General features: G+C 38.3%; 1 protein-coding gene and 1 non-coding gene across 2 annotated transcripts in view; both read right to left on the minus strand.

Annotated features, from left to right (window-relative positions):
- LOC129519965 (S-adenosyl-L-methionine-dependent tRNA 4-demethylwyosine synthase TYW1) overlaps positions 1 to 23,527 on the minus strand; it is a 213,518-nt gene that overhangs the window by 22,097 nt on the left and 167,894 nt on the right. Inside the window, exons 14-15 of the mRNA XM_055340814.1 lie at positions 13,735 to 13,845; positions 4,514 to 4,681 (exon numbers count right to left, since the gene is read on the minus strand). Coding sequence (XP_055196789.1) covers positions 4,514 to 4,681; positions 13,735 to 13,845 — 279 coding nt within the window. The remainder of the gene's footprint in view (positions 1 to 4,513; positions 4,682 to 13,734; positions 13,846 to 23,527) is intronic.
- On the minus strand, positions 17,906 to 18,012 carry LOC129520405 (U6 spliceosomal RNA). The gene has a single exon (XR_008666617.1). It is a non-coding gene; the product is annotated as a U6 spliceosomal RNA (small nuclear RNA).

Below are 23,527 nucleotides of genomic sequence, written 5' to 3' on the forward strand. Positions count from 1 at the left end.
CCCTACGACCCAGCAATTGCACTGTTAGGGATTTACCCCGAAGATTCAGATGCAATGAAACGCCGGGGCACCTGCACCCCGATGTTTCTAGCAGCCATGTCCACAATAGCCAAACTGTGGAAGGAGCCTCGGTGCCCATCGAAAGATGAATGGATAAAGAAGATGTGGTTTATGTATACAATGGAATATTACTCAGCCATTAGAAACAACAAATACCCACCATTTGCTTCAACGTGGATGGAACTGGAGGGTATTATGCTGAGTGAAGTAAGTCAATCGGAGAAGGACAAACAGTGTATGTTCTCACTCATTTGGGGAATATGAATAATAGTGAAGGGGAATATAAGGGAAGGGAGAAGAAATGTGTGGGAGATATCAGAAAGGGACACAGAACATAAAGACTCCTAACTCTGGGAAATGAACTAGGGGTGGTGGAAGGGGAGGAGGGCGGGGGGTGGGGGTGAATGGGTGACGGGCACGGAAGGGGACACTTGACGGGATGAGCACTGGGTGTTATTCTGTATGTTGGTAAATTGAACACCAATAAAAATTAATTTATAAAAAAAATAAAAATAAAAAAAAAATAAATAAAAAGTGTTTTCTGGGCAGAAGGAAAACAATTCCATATGGAGGGTCAAAAATGCAGAAAGGAACAGAGAGCAAAATAGTGTTAAAGATGCACGTAAATCTAAATTAATCCTGACTACCTAAGGCAGTTAGTAACATTCTCCTTACATATTTATAATTAATGTACACAGCATTTATAATTAATGTAACAGCATGTGAGTTGGGAAAGGGAAATGGAGGTGGATAAGGTGTTCTCAGGTCCTTGCATTGCAGTTAGATCATAAAAATATTCTCTAATATGAGACTTTGATTAGTCAAGGATGCATACAGCCATTCTTATCCTAGTGCAACCACTAAATGAAAAGAGTACATAATTCCCAACCTAATTAAAGGAAAAGTAAGACCTATTGTGGCTGAGAAAATAAAGAAAGTGCAGAAAGAGGGAATCCCTGGGTGGCTCAGTGGTTTAGCGCCTGCCTTCGGCCCAGGGCGTGATCCTGGAGTCCCGGGATTGAGTCCCACTCCGGGCTCCCTGCAGGGAGCCTGCTTCTCCCTCTGCCTGTGTCTCTGCCTCTCTCTCTGTGTGTCTTTCATGAATAAATAAATAAAATCTTAAAAAAAAAAAAAAAGAAAGTGCAGAAAGAGAGGAAAGAGCACTTTAAGAAGAAGCTAGAGAGGCAGACAGACTAATCATGTTGGGCCCTGGGGTCACATTAGGATTTTGATTTTTATGTTAAAAGCAATGAGAGATCACTGAAGCATCTGAGCAGCAGAGATCTATATTCCAGAAAGATTTCTTTGGCTATGATGTAAGGAACAGTCTCTGGAGGAAGAGAGAACTTTACTGCCTGGTCGGGATTATTTTCAGAGTACTGCCTCTTTCTTCAATTTTTTTTTAAAGGCACTACCTTACCTCAGGTAACAGTGAATGAGAAACTAGAAAATGAAATTCAAGTTTTTTGGCTTTAATTTTTAAGATTTGCTTTGTAAGTTAATTAGCTTTGTATATATTTAATTAACATTTCAAATACCAGGTGGCCTCTTTCTTTGTTCCTTGGTGTCCCAGAACATATTCTTCTGTCTAAATATTTGAGTCTGGCAGACCATAGGTCAGCTACATACAATCTCCCTGCAACCAAAGCACAAGAGCCTTTTAACCTGGTGTTTGTTGAAACTAAAGGATGTGAAATTTTAATTGAGTGAATCTCGTATTATTAAATGTCGCTAACTTGAGAAGCTGTTCAGGAAGTCATTTAAGGTTTTTGGGGAGGATAAAAGGTTCTTTCATGCTCAAATTAAGCATGACTTCACTTGTGTAAAAAGAAGAGGTACTCGGGATCCCTGGGTGGCGCAGTGGTTTAGCGCCTGCCTTTGGCCCAGGGCACGATCCTGGAGACCCGGGATCGAATCCCACGTCGGGCTCCCGGTGCATGGAGCCTACTTCTCCCTCTGCCTGTGTCTCTGCCTCTCTCTCTCTCTGTGACTATCATAAATAAATAAAAATTAAAAAAAAAAAAAAGAAGAGGTACTCTATTCTTGACCTTTATTAACTTTTTGGTATTAATTTCTCTTTTTTTAAAAAAAGATATTTATGTATGTATGTATGTATGTATGCATTTATTTATTTATTTATTTATTTATTTATTTATTTATTTATTTATTTATGAGAGACACCAAGAAAGAGTAGAGACATAGGCAGAGAGAGAGAGAAGCAGGCTCCATGCAAGGAATCCGATGTGGGACTCTATCCTGGAAATCCAGGATCACGCTCTGAGCCGAAGGCAGACGCTTCACAGCTGAACCACCCAGGTGTCCCTTAATTTATCTTTACTGTGATATAATTCACATGCCATAAAATTCAGCCTTTTAAAGTGTACAATTCAGTGACTTTTGGTATAGTCACAAAGATGGGCAACCAACACCACTCTATAATTCTAGAATATTTCCATCACCCCCAACAGAAATTCTGTACCTGTTAGTCGTCACTTCCCAGCCTGTTCTTCCCATAGTCTCTGGCCACCAATAACCTATTCTGTCTCTACAGATTTATCTGGTTTGGACATTTCATGCAAATAGAATCATACAATATGTGCCCTTTTGTACATTTTTTAAAAGCATTTGTTAATGGAGAACTTGAACAGAAAACCAGGTAGAGCAGTCTAACAAACCTCTGTGCCATCATCTAGTCTCAATGATGGTCATCCTATCTGATGTGAAATGTTGGGGGCCAGGAACCAATGGCAAGAGAGAATTCTTCAGATGTTTTCAGTGCAAAAAGCATGGTTTTATTAAAGCACGGTGATGGGACCTGTGGGCAGAAAGAGCTGCACTGGGAGTTGCGAGGAGTGACTGGTTATACACTTTCAAGCTGGGAGGGGGTTAGGAGAGCGGAAGTCTCTAAGGAACTTGGAAGCAAGGTTTCCAGGATCTTGAGGGGCTAGGTGCTGTTAGGATAAGGTCATTTACTACTGTCTGGTAAAACCCTAGTCATGTGACTCTTCAGATATATACTAGGGGGCCAGCGATATGTTTGGAGGATGACTGCTAACATATCTTTGTGGGGGCTGCAGGAGTGGGCAAAGAAAAAGGAAGATTCCAAAGGGATTTTCGATGTTAAAAAAGACTTACAGGATCCTGGAGGTCAGGCTAATGTCAAGCTAAGGGTACCTTTTGCCTCTAGCAAAGTACTCACAATGAGGCAGCTGAGCTCCTGAAGCCTGTCCCAAAATACTTGTCAATGGGCTCTAAGTTGTAAGGAAGTTTAGGTTTTTTTCTATATTTCTTTTGCCTTTGTTCTCCACATTACTACCCACACACTCATGTAATTTCACCTCACGTTATTTTTTTTAAACATTTTATTTATTTATTCATGAGAGACGCAGAGAAAGAGAGAGAGGCAGAGACATGGGCAGAGGGAGAAGCAGGCGCCAGCCATGCAGAGGGCCTGACGTGGGACTCGATCCTGGGGCTCCAGGATCAGGCCCTGGGCTGAAGGTGGTGCTAAACTGCTGAGCCACCTGGGCTGCCTCTCACCTCACATTATTTGGAATCAAATCCCAGATACCACATTATTTTGTGTAAAGGCCTCAGTAAGGACATATTGTGGTAGCTATGCTAACACACACTGGCCTTCTGATTAGCAGTTTTTCCTTTTTATTTTAATGGCCTACCTCTACCAAGAACTAATTTTTCTTTTGCCAGACATTCTTTACGTAAGAAATTCACTAGATTTAGGTACTTGTTCTGTCTAATAAAAGTGTTAAAAGGGAAAGATAGAAATCAAAACTCCAGAAAAATTTGTCCAAATGCTGAGATACAAAGTGATCTATAATTTGATAAATACCTCAGTGTTTCTTCTGAAAGTCATATGGCGGTTGTTTACTATTTCAGCTCTCTCTTGTCATTCTGAGAAAGTACTAGAGGCTATGACAAAGGTGTTTTTTGCTTTCGTTTTTGAGCATGCACCAGTTATACACCAGATATCACTTCAAGTAGCTAGGTGAAGTCTAAGAACAAAACAACATCACACAGAAAAGAATTTATGAGCCCAATGGACAGAACTGAGGGCTTTCTTTTTTTGTTGTTGTTTTTGTTTTTTTCTTTTAAATAAAGATTGATATATTTATTTGAGAGAGAAGCTCATGCATGCACATGTGTGAGAGCAGGTGGTAGGAATTGAGGGAAAGAGAATCTCAGGCTAACTCCCTACTGAGCCCACAGCCCTATGCGGGGCTGGATCTCAGGATCCTGAGACCATGACCTGAGCAGAAATCAGAGACAGACACTTAACCAACTGAGCCACCCAGATGCCCCTTGAGGGCTTTCTTAAATCTGTTTCAGGAAAGGTAGCAAACAAGCAGATACCAACTATAATAAAGGGAGGGGAAACTAAAAAGAAGGAGAAGAAAGGAGCAGAAAGAAGAACGCATAGTTGAGCTCTTCTTACCCGTTTGTGAGCTATCAGGAGACAGTTGGAATGTTCATGTTCACAAGCAATTTCATAATCGGGGATCAGATCCACCAACTCACGGACAAAATGTATCACCTCCTCATGCCAGGGCACGTTGGCCATGGTGAGACTGCTTGCTGAACTTTCTCCACAGTAGGTGACACCCTGGGGAAGCATTACCAACAGTTAGAGATAATTACAGACCTATTTAAATGTCATGGGGCAAGAGTTTCAGAGCCAGAAAGGCTTCTAGAGATAATTCAGCCGACCCCACCCCACCAAATCCAATCCAATCCAATGCAAAAGTGAGGAAGTAACAGTGAATTAGAGATGATAAAGTCTGTTTAGGAGCTCACACAACAGGTAGGAGCTCAATGCCCTCCCCACCCTGCGACTGCAGGTGCTTGGGTACCCTGCTTCATGCACTCACAATCTATGCTGTCTGGGCAAGCAATGTATCTGAACCAATAATGTATCTTTTAATTCTGATTCTTTTGTGCACTATATAATAGGTTAATTCTCAAGGAATTATAATCTCCTAGACCAATAATGGAGGCCTAACACCCACAAAAATTCAGTGAACAATTTACTCCCTGGGAAAAGAAGATGAGCTTCCATTTTCTAGAACAGTTTAGGTTTGATAAGGTTCAAAAGGATTCATTGTAAAGGGCCAGCTAGGGATCCCTTTGAAATTATTCTTTAAGAAGATCACTTTGTAATACATTTTGTAAATGGATACATATAAACATAGATTTGTGGCAAATAGGAAATACATTTGTGGCTATACATACAACTCTTTCACACACACGTACATGCATGTCTTACCTCTAAAGAAATTCCGGACCTGTGCAAAGGTGGTAAGGTAATTTGGTTTCTAAGGTTTTTGAACTCTACCTGACAGCTCAAGTTTATAAGACCCCAAAGTTTCATAATTAATATCTATTTAGTAAATTATATAATGATAAACGTTCTGTTAATAAGGGATATTTTAACTTTGTAGACTCTCAATACTCCAGGATCGGGCAGCCCGGGTGGCTCAGTGGTTTAGCGCCGCTTCAGCCTGGGGCATGATCCTGGAGTCCCGGGATCGAGTCCTGCGTTGGGCTCCCTGCATGGAGCTTGCTTCTCCCTCTGCCTGTGTCTCTGCCTCTCTCTCTCTGTGTCTCATGAATGAATAAGTAAATAAAATATTTTAAATAAATAAATACATACATACATCCAAGATCAAACTTTCTTGACAAGTATTTTGAATATTCTAGATATGCTGCTACTAAGGAGGGAATAACTGAAATAAAAAAGACATCCACTCACACTCTCTCACATATACATGAGTATGGATGTGCGTGTGTACACACACACACACACACACACACACACACACACACACAGACTGGAGGGGGTAGGATGCCACTTTATGAAAATACCATAGAGGAGCACTGTAGAGTGACCCTGACCCTGCAGATGGTGGAGCCGGGAATTGGCTGAAGACTCACATGAGCTCTGCAAAACACTCTACACCAGATGGCTGTTCAAAAAGATTACTGGTATGCTACACCGAGATGACCTTTGCTGAACATAAACTAGAGGAGACCCAGCTTGGTTATAATAAACAAGAACATCTTCTCTAACAGCCCAATGATTTATAAGATTCATTAAACTGAGATTGAGATTTAGGTGAGTTTAAAAAAGCAAATAATATAACAGTTTTAAAAATCTTTAGGTATGGCTGGAAAGTTTTGCTAAATTTCCCCAAATCACAAAAATGATTTATTGGTAGGTCAAATTAGTCATAAAAAATGAGCTTTATTTCAATTTAAATACTGCTGATAATATGGGAATTATATGAACAAGCATGTACATAGTAGCTAATTCAAAGGAATTTACTTTTCATATTTAAAAAGTTCCCTGAAACAGAGGTTTTAGATGAGATCTTACATGTATGACAAGGGCTTTGGAAAATATTTTATTATTTCCTATTCAGCAACAATAAATCACGAATGTTAGGCATAGACTCAGTTTGGAAAGGCAATGAGAGAATGAATACCATTGTTATATTATTTCGCCTTCACATGACACTTTCCCATACATTTGTATGATACTTCATAGTTAGCCAAATTCCTTCACATGGAAGTTCTCATTTTAGCCAGACAAAATCTTCTGGGGTAGGCAGTGCAAGGACCTTTCAAAGCCAACCACAGAGTCCCAGTGTTCTCTGTGACAGAAATGCTCTGGGCAACAATGGGTCCCAGTGAATTAGTCTGTGGAGTCACCTCTGGGAAGCCTGAGCCCTCCCTCAGTCAGGCTTCTGACAACTCCCCTCCATTGGTACCCTCTTCTCTGCTCTGGCTACTTCACTTCATCCTGTATTCCAGGCTTGTCCGGACTTTATTCCTGGTCACACTTTACCTAAATTGTCTAAAAATGCTTCATTTTCTATGATATCACAGGTGTCTGCCACCTTCTCATCCTACCACCATCCTTCTCCCGCCCCATCTATCTCCAGCACCAACTTTTTCCCCTCATGATTTTGAAAAAAGAATGAACTCAAGAAAGCAGATGGGTACAATGTAGCCAATTAAAAAGCACTCATTTCAGAATCTATAGGTTGAGGAGTGACAAGCAGATCCAAAGAAAATTTCTGAAGAACAGGACGGCTTATGCATCTCCGCATTTGTAGTGAAAAGCATAACCCACACTGTTATACTGGTGCCTTTCATATAGGATCACTCTACTGTAGGATATGGAGGCCATAAGGTCTTTTACTAGCTGCATGGATAAGTTTATCTGGGGATCCAAGGTCTTTGGGAGGAACAGTATTTTGGCAATTGACTATCTGATATTCTTTTTTTTTCTTTAAAATTTATTTATCTATTCATGAGAGACACACAGAGAGAGAAAGAGGCAGGGACACAGGCAGAAGGAGAAGCAGACTCCATGCAGGGAGTCCGATGTGGGACTCAATCCCAGGACTCCAGGATCAGGCCCCGGGCCGAAGGTGGCGCTAAACCACTGAGCCACCAGGGGTGCCCGACTATCTGATACTCTAATTAAACTGTCAAAAGACTCCTGATACTGTTTTTGTCTCCTATAGTCTGATGAAAAATGTTTTCATGACTTTCTGCACAATATGCCCATAACATGTCACTCCTTTATCCTGAAAGTGCTTCAATAGCTCTTCCCACAGAAAAGTAGCCCAAGCTTCTCAGCATTGGCACAAGGCCTTCCTAAAGGACTGCCACGCTCAGCATCCAGCCTTTACCCAGCTGAACTTCTCACCATCTTTGATCTCTATTCAGCAACCCCTACTCCATCTGATCCCAATCTCATCATGATAGAGATGGTAAATTATCTTTTACCAGATAATTGGAATAATTCTGTCTAAATTCTGAGCTTGTAGAGGGAAGGGCTGCACCTTGTTCCCGTCTGTACCCCCAACAAGTCAATGCCGAATGACTTGAAGATCAAATCATATATTCTTTTTTCTATAGGACAGTAAACTCCAGAACCCTCTTCTGATCTAATATAAAATTTCATTCATATTATTCAGGATTTTTCTATTCTTTAACAATTGATATGAAGCAAATGATGAACTACAGTTAGGGACTGCTACGTGAATAACTGGTAATCTTACCATTAATGTTACCTTTGTACAGAGAAAGGGAGGGAGGTCAGTCAGGTTAAGACATTTGTTTTACAAAATGCACTTGCAAAGGGATCCCTGGGTGGTGCAGCGGTTTGGCGCCTGCCTTTGGCCCAGGGCGCGATCCTGGAGACCCGGAATCGAATCCCACATCGGGCTCCCGGTGCATGGAGCCTGCTTCTCCCTCTGCCTATGTCTCTGCCTATGTCTCTGCCTCTCTCTCTCTCTCTCTCTCTCTCTCTGTGTGTGTGTGTGACTATCATAAATAAATAAAAATTTTTAAAAATGCACTTGCAAGGATTGCGCTCTGTAGACAGTTCAGTGCCAACAGTGTAAAAGTGGTTTAAATCATCTCACAACAAATAATTACTGAGCACTTAACTATTCTCAAGATGCAATGCAAGGCAGAGAATATAAAGACAGTATTTCTTTTTTTTTTTTTTTTTTTTTGTTATTTATGATAGTCACACAAAGAGAGAGAGAGGCAGAGACACAGGCAGAGGGAGAAGCAGGCTCCATGCACCGGGAGCCCGACGTGGGATTCGATCCCGGATCTCCAGGATCACACTCTGGGCCAAAGGCAGGCGCCAAATCGCTGCGCCACCCAGGGATCCCTAAAGACAGTATTTCATTTACAAATGGATTGTGCTATGAAAATTTCTCTATAGGGCAGATGTTTATTAACATGAAACACATTTTCACACACAAGCAAGCAAATAATGATCACTAAGATTCTTGGGCTAGCAAATAAAGGCCTATTTAAGTCTAATGAAGCTAAAATATATTTCATTTACAGGGAATAAACAGAAAAATGTTTTATTAGACTAGCAATAAAAGAGGGAATCAATATAATAAAGAAATAGCTTCTATTGATTCAGTTTAAATAAATGTGTTTAAAGAAAAGTGATCTAAACATTTACTGAATCAAGGCATATATTATCTCACTGAATTCTCAAACCTATTACAGTGATACTATTATATTGAGGACATTTACATTCAAAGAGGATCAGTAACCTGTCCCAGGCTAAATTCGTTCTTTTAGAAATATATCAAAGCTGTGTTCCTCCCCATCCCCCACGAAACTCCAGTATGTGCTGACCAGAAGAGACCCCTGTGCGTGCACGCAGGCATGCTCGCACACTCCCAAATGCCAATACAAAAGACATGAACAGTACTGTGTGTGCTTCTGCAGAGAGCCCCAGGCCTGTCACTAGCCCAGGGTCTATTTGTATTATCAAGTTCACATCTTCAGGGCATTTATGTGACCCTGAAGTAGTACTATTAAAATTTTAATGCCAAGTCCTTGTGAGGGTCAGGCCCTGGGAGACTCTTTTTTTTAAATCAAGAGCATGGGTGAAAGACAAACTTCGAAGTACCATCTGTGTCACTGGGTGAATTTAGTCCTAATTTGTGCTTTTGTTGAAAGTGAAAGGGCATAGGATTTTGTGCTTTAAATCCAAGCCCCATCTCTACCACCAGGGTGGTCTCTATTTTTCGAGCCCCAAAGGAACTCCCTTATAGACCTGACAGATGGCTCTGCTCTCAAAAGTTATGTTTATTATAGCACAGTTACTTCTAAGTGTTTGCTTTTGGAGGAATCTGAGGTTACTTAGCCCACCATATTGCTAGCTCTCATCAAATGTTTTTCGGAGAGGGTTTATTACTATTAATTTTACAACACCTCCATTTTAGAAAATTTTTCACTTTAATTAATAAGACAACAATTAAAATGCCTTTTCAGATGTTAAACTGTTGAACTCTATTAAATAGAAAAGCCTGCCTTCTCCTTTACTGATTTCATTTCAATCACTGGGATTACAAAAGTAATCCATGCTCATTGTAAAAATTTGCAGAACATAAAGACGTGAAAAATAAAATCACTAAGTCTTTCTCAGCCTTTCTTCTAAATACAACACTGTGAACGGTATATGTCCTTCCATACTTTTCTTACATAAATATATCCAAATGTATATGGTTAAAAATGTAAACAAATAATAAATATTATCCTAGAACTTGTTGTTTCCTAAGTATACTATATTCTGCAAACATCCCTTTTGCTACTTCAGTTTATAAGAAGATACTTCATTAATCTGATAGACAAATAAGAGCTGAATTTAACAAAGTATGTGATCCAGTCCTCAATGGCACAGGAACACATAATGCAGGCCATTTCTCCCTTAGGCCTTCGGTAAGAAATGATTTGATCTCTACCAAGCTTTCCTCTTGATACAACTATTATCTGTTATATGCAATCATTTACATAACATAGGTTAGATTACATAAATCTCCAAGAATTTTTAAATAAGATCTCTCCAAGTTGCTCATTTTACTTCATAGGCTTGGCCTTGTTCAGTAAGACCATCCATTTCCCAAACAATGTATCTATATAAAATTTTGTATCTCTGGTGCTTTGATGAAGCCTGGTACATGGAGAGAGATGAAAAATATCTGTTGAATGCAGGAGTAAAACAGTAAAGTGGAAATCTCATTTGAAAGAAACTATGTTATTGTAACATCTCAGTTATAGACAAAAGGCTTTATTTCTGGGTTACATTCATAGTTTGTCAAACTAAAAAATACCAATCAGAAAATGACACTACTTATAAAGTAGACATCTTTCTTTTAAAAATAATACTGGTTGATTCTTTTCTGTAAACAACGAAGGAAGGAAAGAGGGGAGGGAGGGAGAAAAAAAGGTGACTGTGTGGTCTGGCCAACTTGCTTTATAATAGAAGTTTTACTGCAGCATCATTGGAGGCAGCATTCTTTAATAGCTAAGTCATAAATTAAAACACCATTAATCTCTGATGCTGGCAAGGTTTTCTTAAGCTGACGCATACACTGCAGATGCAGTTTGCATCTTTGCATCATTAGAGCTCTTGCCAAGAGTAGCCTTTTAAAATTAAGAGCAATTTCAAAATAAAAGAGTGTCTTTGACCTGACTACAGATGTAATGCTGCACACTCAGACAACAACATTTCATCTCTTCCCACCTCCCCGCCCCTTCAGGGTACAGTACCACGGAAGGCGGGACTTACTAAAGGACAGTTGTGAAACTGAAACATCCTCTGAAATGACAGAGTACAACCACTTCATACGCATACACTGACGAACTATTGGAGACTGGATGAATTTTCCAGTCACCTTTTCTCATTTTGTGGATTCTTAGGTGTCCAAAAAACCACATGCCTCCTAACACTCCACGGCTTTAACTACCATGGCATGCTGGTGATTTCCAAATTATTAACAGACAGCCCTGTCTTATCCCCAGATCTCCAGGCTTATATAACCTATGGCCTATTTGAACCTGTCCTCGGATATCGAAATGATCTCTCCAATGATTGAGACCAAAATAGAACTTGTGAAATTACTCCCCAAATTTGTCACCCTCTTCCACTGGTCTTTTCCACCTCAGGAAACTGTTCCACAGCCACACAATTGCTTAAGCCAAAAACCCAGGTGATATTCTTGATTCCGCTTGTTCTTTCACTCCCTGCATCTCATCAAGGTCTATCGGTTCTACTTCAAAAATTTATCCCAAGTGTACCCACTACTTTCCAACTATATTGCCAATGACCTTCCCCAAGCCAACACATCTCTTGCTTTAGAAATAGTCTACCGGGATCCCTGGGTGGCGCAGCGGTTTGGCGCCTGCCTTTGGCCCAGGGCGCGATCCTGGAGACCCGGGATCGAATCCCACGTCGGGCTCCCGGTGCATGGAGCCTGCTTCTCCCTCTGCCTGTGTCTCTGCCTCTCTCTCTCTCACTGTGTGCCTATCATAAATAAAAAAAAAAAAAAAAAAAAAAAAATTAGAAATAGTCTACCTATTCCTATTCTGACCCTCTATAATCCATTCATGGCAGCAGTGGTGTGATCTTTTAAAATCATAAATGAGATCACATTACTCTCCAGCTTAAAACTTGCCCAGTACATCTACTATTCAAAAGGCTTACCATTAAACTTAGTATAAAATCTAGTTCTTTTCTTGCTTGAAAGTTCTAACAAAATTTGGCCCCATCCCACCTCTGTGATTCATCTTGTGTCTCTGCCAACTTCCGCTGCCCCAATGAGATCACATGGGACCTCTGAACACTACCTGAGCCATCTGCCCAGAAGGCTCTAACCCCAAGCCTTTGTGTACTGTGTTGCTTCTTACTATTTAGGAATCAGTTGTAAAAAATAAAAAGTTATCTCCTCAGAAAAGCCTTCCTGCTTATGAAATCTAAAACAGCCAATTACAAAATCTAGCAAAACAGTATCTGCCATTTGACAAACCAGAACCACTCACAGGAATCCATCCCAAAGAAACACTGGCAAAAACAGGCCAGAGACAACCAGACATTACATTACATACCACTATTCAAATAATCTTGAAATGCAAACACGCACACATGCTTGCATGTGCACGGGTGCGCGCGCGCACACACACACACACGATCAGGATTCTCTTGTTCTAACTACCAAACTACAGAAAAATCAGAATATAGATGTAGGGAACCGGAAGTAGCCATCATAACCCATGTTATGATAACATGGTTATCATAACCCATAACCTTCATAACGTGAAGAACCTATGTTCTTCAACAATATTACTGATGTGGGAGGTGAGGCAGAGAGAGAACAAATGGAAAAGGAACTAACAGTTTAAAGGAAATTTACAAGAGCAACAAGCCAATTACAGTCAATGTCCCTTATCTGGATCCAGATTCACAAATACCGTTTAAACAAGACAAAATAATTGGTCAAGTTTAAAGCCTATTTCCGATACTTGAATGACTATTGTTAAAACTGTTCAGTTGTGGGATCCCTGGGTGGCGCAGCGGTTTGGCACCTGCCTTTGGCCCAGGGCGCGATCCTGGAGACCCGGGATCAAATCCCACATCGGGCTCCCAGTGCATGGAGCCTGCTTCTCCCTCTGCCTATGTCTCTGCCTCTCTCTCTCTCTGTGACTATCATAAATAAATTAAAAAAAAAAACTGTTCAGTTGTGAGAGCGGTATTCAGGTTAAGTGTTTAAAGTGACTGTATACCTTTTAGAGACATATCCTAAACAGTTAAGGATGAGTCAAATAATGTGGGGTTTTGCTTCAAAATAACAGGGTAAGGCAGAGAAAATGGGTATGGGTAGAGCTGAAATAAGATTGGTCCTGGGTTGGTAATTTTCAAAGCTGGGCGATGACTGGGCGATGGAGGGTCATTAGACCAGTTTCTCTACTTCTGCTTATGTTTGAAATTCTCCCCAATAAAAGTTTATTTTAAAGCCAACCAATTCCTCACTACAACACTATTTCTTAGCATCCTAATATTACAATGTAGTTTTTAATTACTGATTTTGTATTGACTGTCTACCTCTCCATAAATATGAGCTTTATAAGAGCAAACACTTAGTCTTTACTGTTATGATCCCCAATGCCTAGAACTGCCAGGTTCTTGATTCATATTTCTGAATGCATAAATAAAACATGTAGGACCCCCTGTAGAGTTTTAAAAGATGCTAATTTCACTGTGGCCAACAAAGCACCACCGGAAATGTGATGTCGCGGCCGGCAGGAGCTTACCTTCACTTGGCAGGAGCTTACCTTCACTTCGATGAAGTCAGGATTCCCCAGGGACACCAGCTCAGCATAGGCCTGGAGTTCATCCACATTCCATGCTTTTACTAGAGTCAGTCTGTACACGGTACGCTGTTGCTAAAACAAAGGAAAAGCCAACTCTGTTTTTATCTTGGTAGAAAGTCACACCTAGGAAGGTTTTCAAATTTCCACAGTAAGAATCCAGGTAAGGTGAAATTCAGCATGAACTTTTATAAACTAAAGTTATATTTTGTAGAAAGATGAAAAAATGTATACTAATATAATAAGATTCTCATAAGACTTTTAAAGGTACAAATACTGACACATATCTTTTCTTATAATCTCTAACATAGTTTTAGATACCCAAAAGTTTCTTGACAACTACACACTTGAGTTAGATTTAGTAAGGAACAGTAAATTGACCGAATAGTTTTAGACTGTTGAAAATTAATTCAAATAACCTACAGGCTTTCAGGTACCAACCACTCAAGTGTTTAGGATAAGAATTTCTAATTACTTGTCTTCTTTCCTACTTTCTCACCATTAATGATCACTTGTTGGTAGAAAAGCACATTTATGAATTGTCAGTGTTGTCACCTCTATTTACCATTTACCCAAGGAGCTTCTGCTTTTTTGAAAAGCAATTAGACAATAGACATCAAATCAAAGGCTTTAAAAAGTTTATGCCCTTTGACTTTTTTTTCCCTCAAATGTCATTTATTAGAAAATACAATTCCAGAGAAATTAGCAGATATAAGGAAGTCTGGGAAGTGGGTACAGTACACAGACCTCTTTATATCACACAGAAGGTCAAAATAAAATGAGCTACAGGCAAAAAGCCAGTGATGCAACTATGGTCCATTCATCTGGAGAAGTTCCACCCCTGTTCCCCACTTCCCCCAGCCCTTCCCTCTGACTTTCTTTGTAGCTCCCTTCTAGGACCCAAAGACACATTTTTAAATGTTTGAAGGCTTATTTCAACATCTCAGAACATTACTAACAACATTTTAAAACCACCTAAAGCAAGAGTGGGGGTGGGGGCAGGATCTATGACTACCCTATAACCAATAGTGTATGGCAAAGGTGGTATGAAGTACGTGCTTATGTGTGCATGATTACACATCCATCTGTAGCACGTTCCCAGGCAATATCCATGCTGCTAAAACTCAAAGCATGCTTTAAGTAGCAAGGCTCAAGATACCTGAGAAAAAAAGTGAGGTGAGAAATGAACAAAATGATATCAATCTTTCTACTTTTGTCTAAGTTTGAAGATTTCTGTAATTAGTAAAAAAGAAGAAACATTTGAGATCTTTAATGAAAAAAACTAATGGAGGCAGCCATACCAGAAAACTAGCCATACCATAAATTATTTTAAAATACAGTATATAATGCATGAAAAGACAGAAATCTTCCAGATTCCTCTTACATATCTAGAATTCACCTAACAAAAATGGTAGAAAACTGCAGACCACTCTCATTTGTACTTATATACACAAAATGTCACAGAAATTTTAGCAAATAAGATTTAGCACTACGTTAAAAGTTCTAGGAATGTGGGATGTTTAGTTGGTTGTAGGCTTAGTTGGTTGAATGTCCAACTCTTGATTTTGGCTTAGGTCACGATCTCAGGGTTGTGAGATGGAGCCAAGCCAGGCCCTGTGCTTAGCAAAGAGTCTACTGGAGATTCTCTCTCCCCTTCTCCCTCTGCTCCTTCCCCTGCTCATATTCTCTCTCTAAAATAAACAAAATCTTTAAAAAAAATTCTAGGAATGCAAAATCTTAAAAAAACTCTAAGATTCATCACATGGTTCAACACAAAAAAAAATCCATATGGTCATCTTCAGAGCTACACAACGATATTTGATATAACTTAAAAGCCATCCCTAATTTTAAAACAAAACTGAGTAAACAAATCAAAGGCCATTTTAGTTACCAAACTAAATAATTAAAACACATCTTTAACATACAGAGAATACTCTCCAGTTAATAGTCAATGTCATTCTCAGTCATTTAAAAAATACAGGCATTCTCATTTAGTCATACTAACAGAATGTCCACTCTGTTATTTTTAACAATACTTCCCCTGAAAGTTAAAATCAAAGCAACAAGGCAAGGGAACAACAATTATTGGATACTATACAAAAAATAATTACTTGCAAATGATATAACTGGCTTCTTGGAAACCTTAGAAAGTCAACTAAAAAATGTTAAGGAAGATGGCCAGTTACTAAATAAAAGTACAAAAAGGAACAGCTTTCCTAGCATAGATTAGTGGAGAAAACTGGATGCTGGGGCCAGATTGAATCCCAGACCACATACTTAGCTACCTTTACCCCTCTGTTCTCAGTTTCTTTCTTTTTTTCTTCTTTAAAAGATTTTATTTATTTACTTCAGAGAGAGCAGAGAGAGAGAGAGGGAGAAGCTAATTCCCTGCTTAGCAGACAGCCCGACATAGGACTCGATCCCAGGACCCCAAGATCATGACCTGAGCCAAAGGTAATGACCTTAATGACTGAGCCACCCAGGTGCCACTGTTCGTAGTTTCTACCCTGTGTAAAATGAGGGTCCTACACAGGATAAAAAGCATGAATTCATGTAGAACTTAGAACCAAGACTGACAGCAGGAAGTCCTAAACAGTATTAGTTACTAGATGCCATCAACAACAACTAATTATGAAATGCAAGGCCAGGAAAATTCTACTTAAATTATAAAATACATTTTTAAAATACCTAGTGATTAGTTTGTGAAATAACATGGATAGTGAAGAAAATAAACTTTTCTGAGACCTAAACAAAAACTTACCTACATGGAGAGCCAGGACAGCTTTATAATGTTAACTCCAGTGGGAGTTTAAAATTCCTTGGAACAAAAAAACTGGCAACGATACCAACAGTAACACTAGCAGGAATTAGCAATTACTCAGCACTTACCACATGCCAGCTGTTGTTGTAAGTGCTTAATATCATAGTGAAGACTCCAATATTTGTCTAATCTTTACAACAAACCTTACAAGATAGGTTTGATTATTATCTTCACATTACAGTTACGAAATTGAGGCCTAGAGCTATTGAATAAATTATTCAAAGTTACATAGCTGGAAAGTAGCAAGGCTGGGATATGAACCCAAATAGTATGGCTCTCTCTCACTCTGCTAAACCTTTTTAAATTGTGAAATGAAACATACAAAGAGAAATGTATATAAAACATGTATGTGTAGCTAAAAGGGTTATTAGCATAAAGAAAACACCCATTACTTGGCCACTATCCATTACCTTTGTCCCAAAGACACCTAATATCCTGACTCTCACATTAGTTTTAGATTTATGCCTATGTTTGAAATTTATGTAAATGGAACAATTATCCTTTTGTGTTTTGCTTCTGTCATTCAACATATTTATAAAATTCATCCATGTCACTGGATGTTCACATTTGCTCATTTTCATTGTCATCCAGTATTCCATTATTTGCATATATAACAATTTATTCAACTATTCCCCTACTGATAGACATTTGGATCACTTCCATTTTCAGCTGTTATGAAACAATGCTGTTACACTTTTTTGACACTGGCATTTAATTCTGCCAATTTTAGGAAACTGTTTGAAATGCTATTATGACATATACTCTTTCAGGTCTGGCTTTTTTCACAGAATTTGACATTTGTGAGATTATCCATACTGTTGGACATAGCTGTACAGACAAATTCATTGCCATTTTGTACTTGATCATATGAATATACTACTAGTGAAAGTTGTATCTTTGTTTTTCCCCAGTTTGGGTCTCTTACAAAATAATGTTGCCATCAGTGTTATTTACTTAACTCCTGAGATGCACAAGAGCACGATTTTTCGTGGAGCATCTGAGAGCAGAAATGCTGGGTCACTGGATGTGTAGTCCTGCAATTCTAGCAGGTGCTGCCAACCCGGTTCCAGAATCATTCCACCTTACTTCCACCTGCAGTGTCTCAGTTCCAGTTATTTCTCTTCTTCAACAACACTTGGTGTTGTTAGTGTTTAAAATTTGCCAGCCTTGCATTGTTTTATTTTGTATTAGCCTGATTACTAAATAAGTTGATTATGTTTCTGGTCATTTGGATGTGGGCTTTTATGAAGTACTTGTTCAAGTGTTTTAAATATTTCTCTAATGGGCTGTCTTTTCCCTACTGGTATTTTTTTTTTACATATGGAACACTGCATGAATTTGCATGTCATCCTTGAGCAGGAACCACGCTAATCTTCTCTGTATTGTTTCAACTTTAGTATATGTGCTGCCAAAGCGAGCACTGATATATTTTTCTAAATTTTTATATATTCTGGCTAGATGAGGGCTATTATAAACATCTTGGAAATCTTTTCATACACTTTATGGTTTTCCTTTTTACTTTCTTTGTATCTTTTCATCAGCAAAGTAACTAATTTTCATACCGTTTTATCTATAGCACACTTATAATCAAATTGCTACAGACAAAGAGAAGCATTAGGGGGTTACCGGAAAAGGAATACCATTGGACTTCATTAGTTTATTTCAAATTATCAGCTTCACATCTGGGTTTTAGCTGTGTCTGTGGGGAGCTTACTCAATGGAATCATTTCAGAGACTTTATTTAAAGTCTGTTTAAAATTAGTTAAAGCAGTTCCTAAGGTCTCTAGAAGAACAAAAGGGTGTTAGACTCTAGTTAGATTAGATTAAAACAAAAACTGGGTGCAGATGTTGCTTGAAAGGTGAAAGCTAGAATTTCCTTTACAAAGGAAATACTTAACACTGTTATTTTATCCTTTTTGTTAAAAAAGAAAAGAAAAGAAAGAAAAAAGAAAAGAAAAGAAGAAGAGTGTGAGCTGGATTGTATTCATTTAATTTGAATTAGACTTTTGTTTTTTCAGTTTGGGGACTTAGTACTTTTAATTTGCATAGGCTCTGGAATGGTTATTACTACAGAATTTTCAGAATGTGGTATGTTATCTAGTAGGAACAGATATAGTGTGATACCATGGAATACAAAAATGAGGATGAAGGTATTTAATTGGGGCAAACAGCTTAGCTACCTGTTGTTTGTGGACAGTGTTATTTGTAAAATGTCACAATGTGATTTGTCAAAAATGTCAAAAAGTTGGCATGTTATAATTTCATGTATTTCTGTTAAATCTGAGAATCTAAGATGCCCCTGACCTGCACCGCTGGTGTACAGTGACACAGTAATATCGGGGGGGGGGGGGGGGTATTTGCAAGTACTATCATATCTAATGTGGCTGGTCTCTAGCAAGAGACCTAGATGTTCACCTCTAAAATTTAGACCAGATCTTTGTGACAGATTTTAAATTTGGGTTTTAACTTACGTTGTTTCTTAGGGGAAGCAATACATGACCTGAAAATACATGGACTAAAAACTGAGGTCAAAATAGCAAAGGTAAATGTTCAGTGCTTATCAAAGAGAACTGAGGGAGAAAAGGATTAAGTCAAAAAGGCCTGAGCAGTCAGAAGGATGGGAGAAAGGAGGAAAATGTGTAAGATGAACAAAGAACCACAGAGTGACAATTATGTTCTGGCTCTGGTGCCAGATGTGTGAATCCAGGTGGGCCCTCTGTGCCTCTGCTTAAATAACATCAGTGTTATTTACTGGGGATTTAATTTATTTAATGGGGACAGTAATAGCGTCAGCATCTTGTAGTACTGTTGTAAAAAGAACTAAAACAAAGGGCTTAGAACATGGTCTGGCACAAATACGGGTAGCAATAAATTTTAGCCACTATCTCCAGCACCACCAGTAGCAGCTCCACAGATTCACTGGTTACCCAACCAACAGTCACTGGGTCCCTCTCTACACCAGGCATAAGGCGCTGGAGATACAGCAATGAACAAAGCAAACAAAGTGCTGTCTGTTGTATAATTTACATTCTATTCTGCTAAATAAAACCAGAGTCAGAGAAAATTAGCAACAGTAGTAATACCAAAAGAGGAGAGGAGCCAAGAAACTAGCAGAGGTAAGACTCCACCACTGCTGCTTTTTGCACTATCTCCTCAATTTACAAAAACCAAAGTGAATATTGAACAAATTGCATGCTTGTTAAAAAGTCAATTCTGGGGCAGCCCGGATGGCTCAGCAGTTTAGTACTGCCTTCAGTCCAGGGCGTGATCCTGGGGACCCGGAATCGAGTCCCATGTCAGGCTCCCTGCATGGAGCTTGCTTCTCCCTCTGCCTGTGTCTCTGCCTCTCTCTCTCTCCCTCTCTCTTCTCTCTCTCTCTAAATAAAATCTTTAAAAAAAAAAAAAGTTAATTCTGAATGATTTAAAGCCAAAACAAAAACAAAACAAAAAAAGACCAAAAAATCTCCTCAAAATTAAAACAATTCCTCACCAATGACTATTGTTGCTAAAAAGAAATGAACATTTAATACCTCTACTAGAAACTGGGCAATCTATCAAACTCCTTAGAAACCACACCTATTATTGAAATGGCTTTAAAGAAGTTTTATACTATTTGTGGGAGACAAAAAAAAAAAGTGTCAATCTGATAAATTAAATAAATAAAGAAATAAAGAATGAGAAAATAAATTCGAAGATATAACTCATGATGCAACCAAATGAAACATTCTTTACATTCAAAGATAAGCAGGAAAACTATTGTAGAATTACTCTTAAAAAAATTAAGTAGGAGCACCTGGGTGGCTCAGTTGGTTAAGTGTCTGTCTTCAGCTTAGGTCATGATCCGAGAGTCCTGGGATCAGCCCCACATCAGATTCCCTTCTCAGTAGGGAGTCTGCTTCTCCCTCTCCTTCTGCTCTTCCCTGCCATGTGCTCTCTCTCTCTAATAAATAAATAAAATCCTAAAAAAAATAAATTAAGTAGCCAATCAATTTCAACCTTAATGAACAACTGAAGATGCAGATCAAGGAAAGAGGGTAAAGAAAAAGTTATAAGACTCAGTGAAGAAAATCTGATTCAACAGGAAATCATTAAAGAAAACACATCAAGCCACTAATAATGTTTATTTCCCAAAGAGAAAGAGAAGGGTTGTAGGTTTATTATTTATGTTTCTTCTTAGAGATCTCTAAAACACCACAAAGTGTACTAACATACACATTACAAATCTCAGGGGAAAAAAAAACGGCAAAAAGAATATTTGAAAAAAGGATGGCCAAAAACTTCAAAAATTTAATGAAAAACATAAATCTACATATCTAAGAAGCTCAAAAACTCCAAAAAGGATAAATTCGGAAACCCATACTAAGACACATTATAATGAAACTGTCAAAAGACAAAAAGAATTGAAAGCCACAAGACAGAAGTGTTTTATCAGATATGAGATCCTTGATGAGATTAAGAGCCAATTTCTCATATTTCTCATCAACAACCATAGTAGTTAGGAGGCAGTGGGATGACATTTAAACTGCTGAGGGGGGGAAAAACTGTCAACCAGGAATATTATACCTATCAAAACTATCCTTCAAAGATAAAGGAAAAACTAAGCCACTCCCAGATGAAGAAAAGCTGAGGGAGTTCACTAAGAGCAGACCTGCCCTTGGAGAAACAGAAAAGGGAGTCTTTTAGAACAACAGGAAATGATACCAGACAGTAACTTGAAACCAAAAGAAGAAATAAAGAACTCCAATAAAGGAGTTAATAAATACATTAATAAATATAAAAGCCAATATTACTCATTTTTGAGTTTCCTATTTTTGTTTCCTAGGTGATTTGAAAGACATCTACACAAAACAGTTTTAACTACAGACCTACAGATTTATATTAACAGGCATGCAGTGTATAAAGATGTAATTTGTGAAATTAGCAACATAAAAGGAGAAAGATGGAGTTTTGTAGGATTAGTTTTTGTATGTAACTAAAGTTAACCTCGCAGGAATTCAAACTAGACTGTTCTAAAGCAAAAGTCTTGGGCTGCCTGGGTGGCTCAGCAGTTGAGCATCTGCCTTTGGCCCAGGGCGTGATCCTGGGGTCCTGGGATCGAGTCCCGATTCAGGCTCCCTGTGGGGAGCCTGCTTCTCTCTCTGCCTGTGTTTCTGCCTCTCTCTGTGTCTCTTATGAATAAATAAATAAAACCTTTTTACAATTAATTAATTGTCTTAGTAGTTGAAACCCCATAATAACTATTAAGAAAATAACTAAACAAATATACAAACAAAATGAAGAGAGAATCAAAATGTACACTGGAAAAAAATCAATCAAATAAAAAAGGGCAGCACTGGAGGAAACGAGAAACAAAAAATATGTAAGACATAGAAAAGAAATAAAAATCATACAAGTCTTCAACAATACATCACTTTAAGTTGATTAAATTAACCCATTAAAAGACAGAATGGATTTTTCTTTAAAACTTAACCACTTCTATGCTGTCTGCAAGAGAGATTCACTTTAGATCCAAAGACACAGATAAGTGAAAGGATGGAAAAATTGCATTCCATGCAAATGGTAACCAAAAGAGAGCTGGGGTGGCTCTACTAACATCAGACTAAATAGATTTTAAGTAAAATATTGTTACAAGAGCCAAGAAAGGTCCTTATATATTGATAAAATGGTTAACTCATTAAGCTATAACAATTATAAACATACACACACACACACACACACTAAACAACAGGTACACACAAGGTATCTTCAATAAGATTAACAGCTAATTTCTCATCAGGAGTATTGCCAAACCAGGAAATCCCACATGAGCCCTTGGTGTCCAGAGTTTTTATTTGGAGCTCCATCACATATGGCCCACATGGCTAAACTTGGGTTTCCAGACCCTCCTAGAGGTTCAGGGTCATACTTTTAGTTATTAGTTCCCCTGGAGATTAGAACTAATAATGGAATTAATTAATAATGAAACTAATAAGGTTCCAAAGCCTCCACCATAAATTGTATCTTTAGACCAGTGGCCAAAGTCCCTAGGCAAACAAAGATATTCCTATCAGGGAGGGCATTCTGAAAATCAAGAGATCATCTCCCAGTATCCAAAGGCAAAAGCCATACACATCTTAGGTAAAGTTAATTTTTCACTACACAACATCAATAGGTCAGAGAAAAAACAAAAAGGGAAAATACTTTGCAATAAATAAAAATAAGACCATAACATATCAGAAATTATGGAAAACTGAAAAAGCATTGCTTGGAGAAAAATTAATAGCTGTAAACACCTACATAAAAAAATATCTCAAAACATTAACCTAAGTTCACATCTCAATGTAGAAGAGTAGTTAAGCCAAAAGGGAAAAGTGAGAAAAAAATAATAAAGATGAGAACAGAACAGAAGTAAAAGGGAGAATGGAGAAAACACTGGAGAAGAAAGAATATCCAAGTTGGTTCTATGAAAATATTAACACAACTGACAAACCTGTAACCAGACTAAAAGAGAGAGAAGACACATCTAAAATCAGAAATGAAAGTGGAGACAATACTGCCAACCTTGCAGAAATATAAAGGAGTATAAGAGAATACTGTGAACAACTGTATGCCAACAAATTAGATATAACCTAAATTAAATGGACAAATTCCTAGAAACACACAAATTGCCAAAAATGAGTCACAGAGAAATGGAAAATCTGAACAAACCTATAATGAGTAAAGAGATTGAATCAGTAATTAAAAAAAAAAAAAAAAAAAAAAAAACAACTCCCAACCAAAAAAAGTCCAGAAACAGATGGTTTCACTGGTGAATTCTGTCAAACATTTCAAGAATAATTCTCAAACTCTTCCCATTAACAGAAGAAAAGGGAACACTTTTAAATTCCTTCTCTGAGGCCAGCCATTACCTTTGTACCAAACCAAACAAAGATATCACAAGAAAATATCCAGTATCCC

Source organism: Nyctereutes procyonoides, unplaced genomic scaffold, assembly GCF_905146905.1.
Source record: "Nyctereutes procyonoides isolate TBG_1078 unplaced genomic scaffold, NYPRO_anot_genome, whole genome shotgun sequence".
Lineage (NCBI taxonomy): Eukaryota > Metazoa > Chordata > Mammalia > Carnivora > Canidae > Nyctereutes > Nyctereutes procyonoides.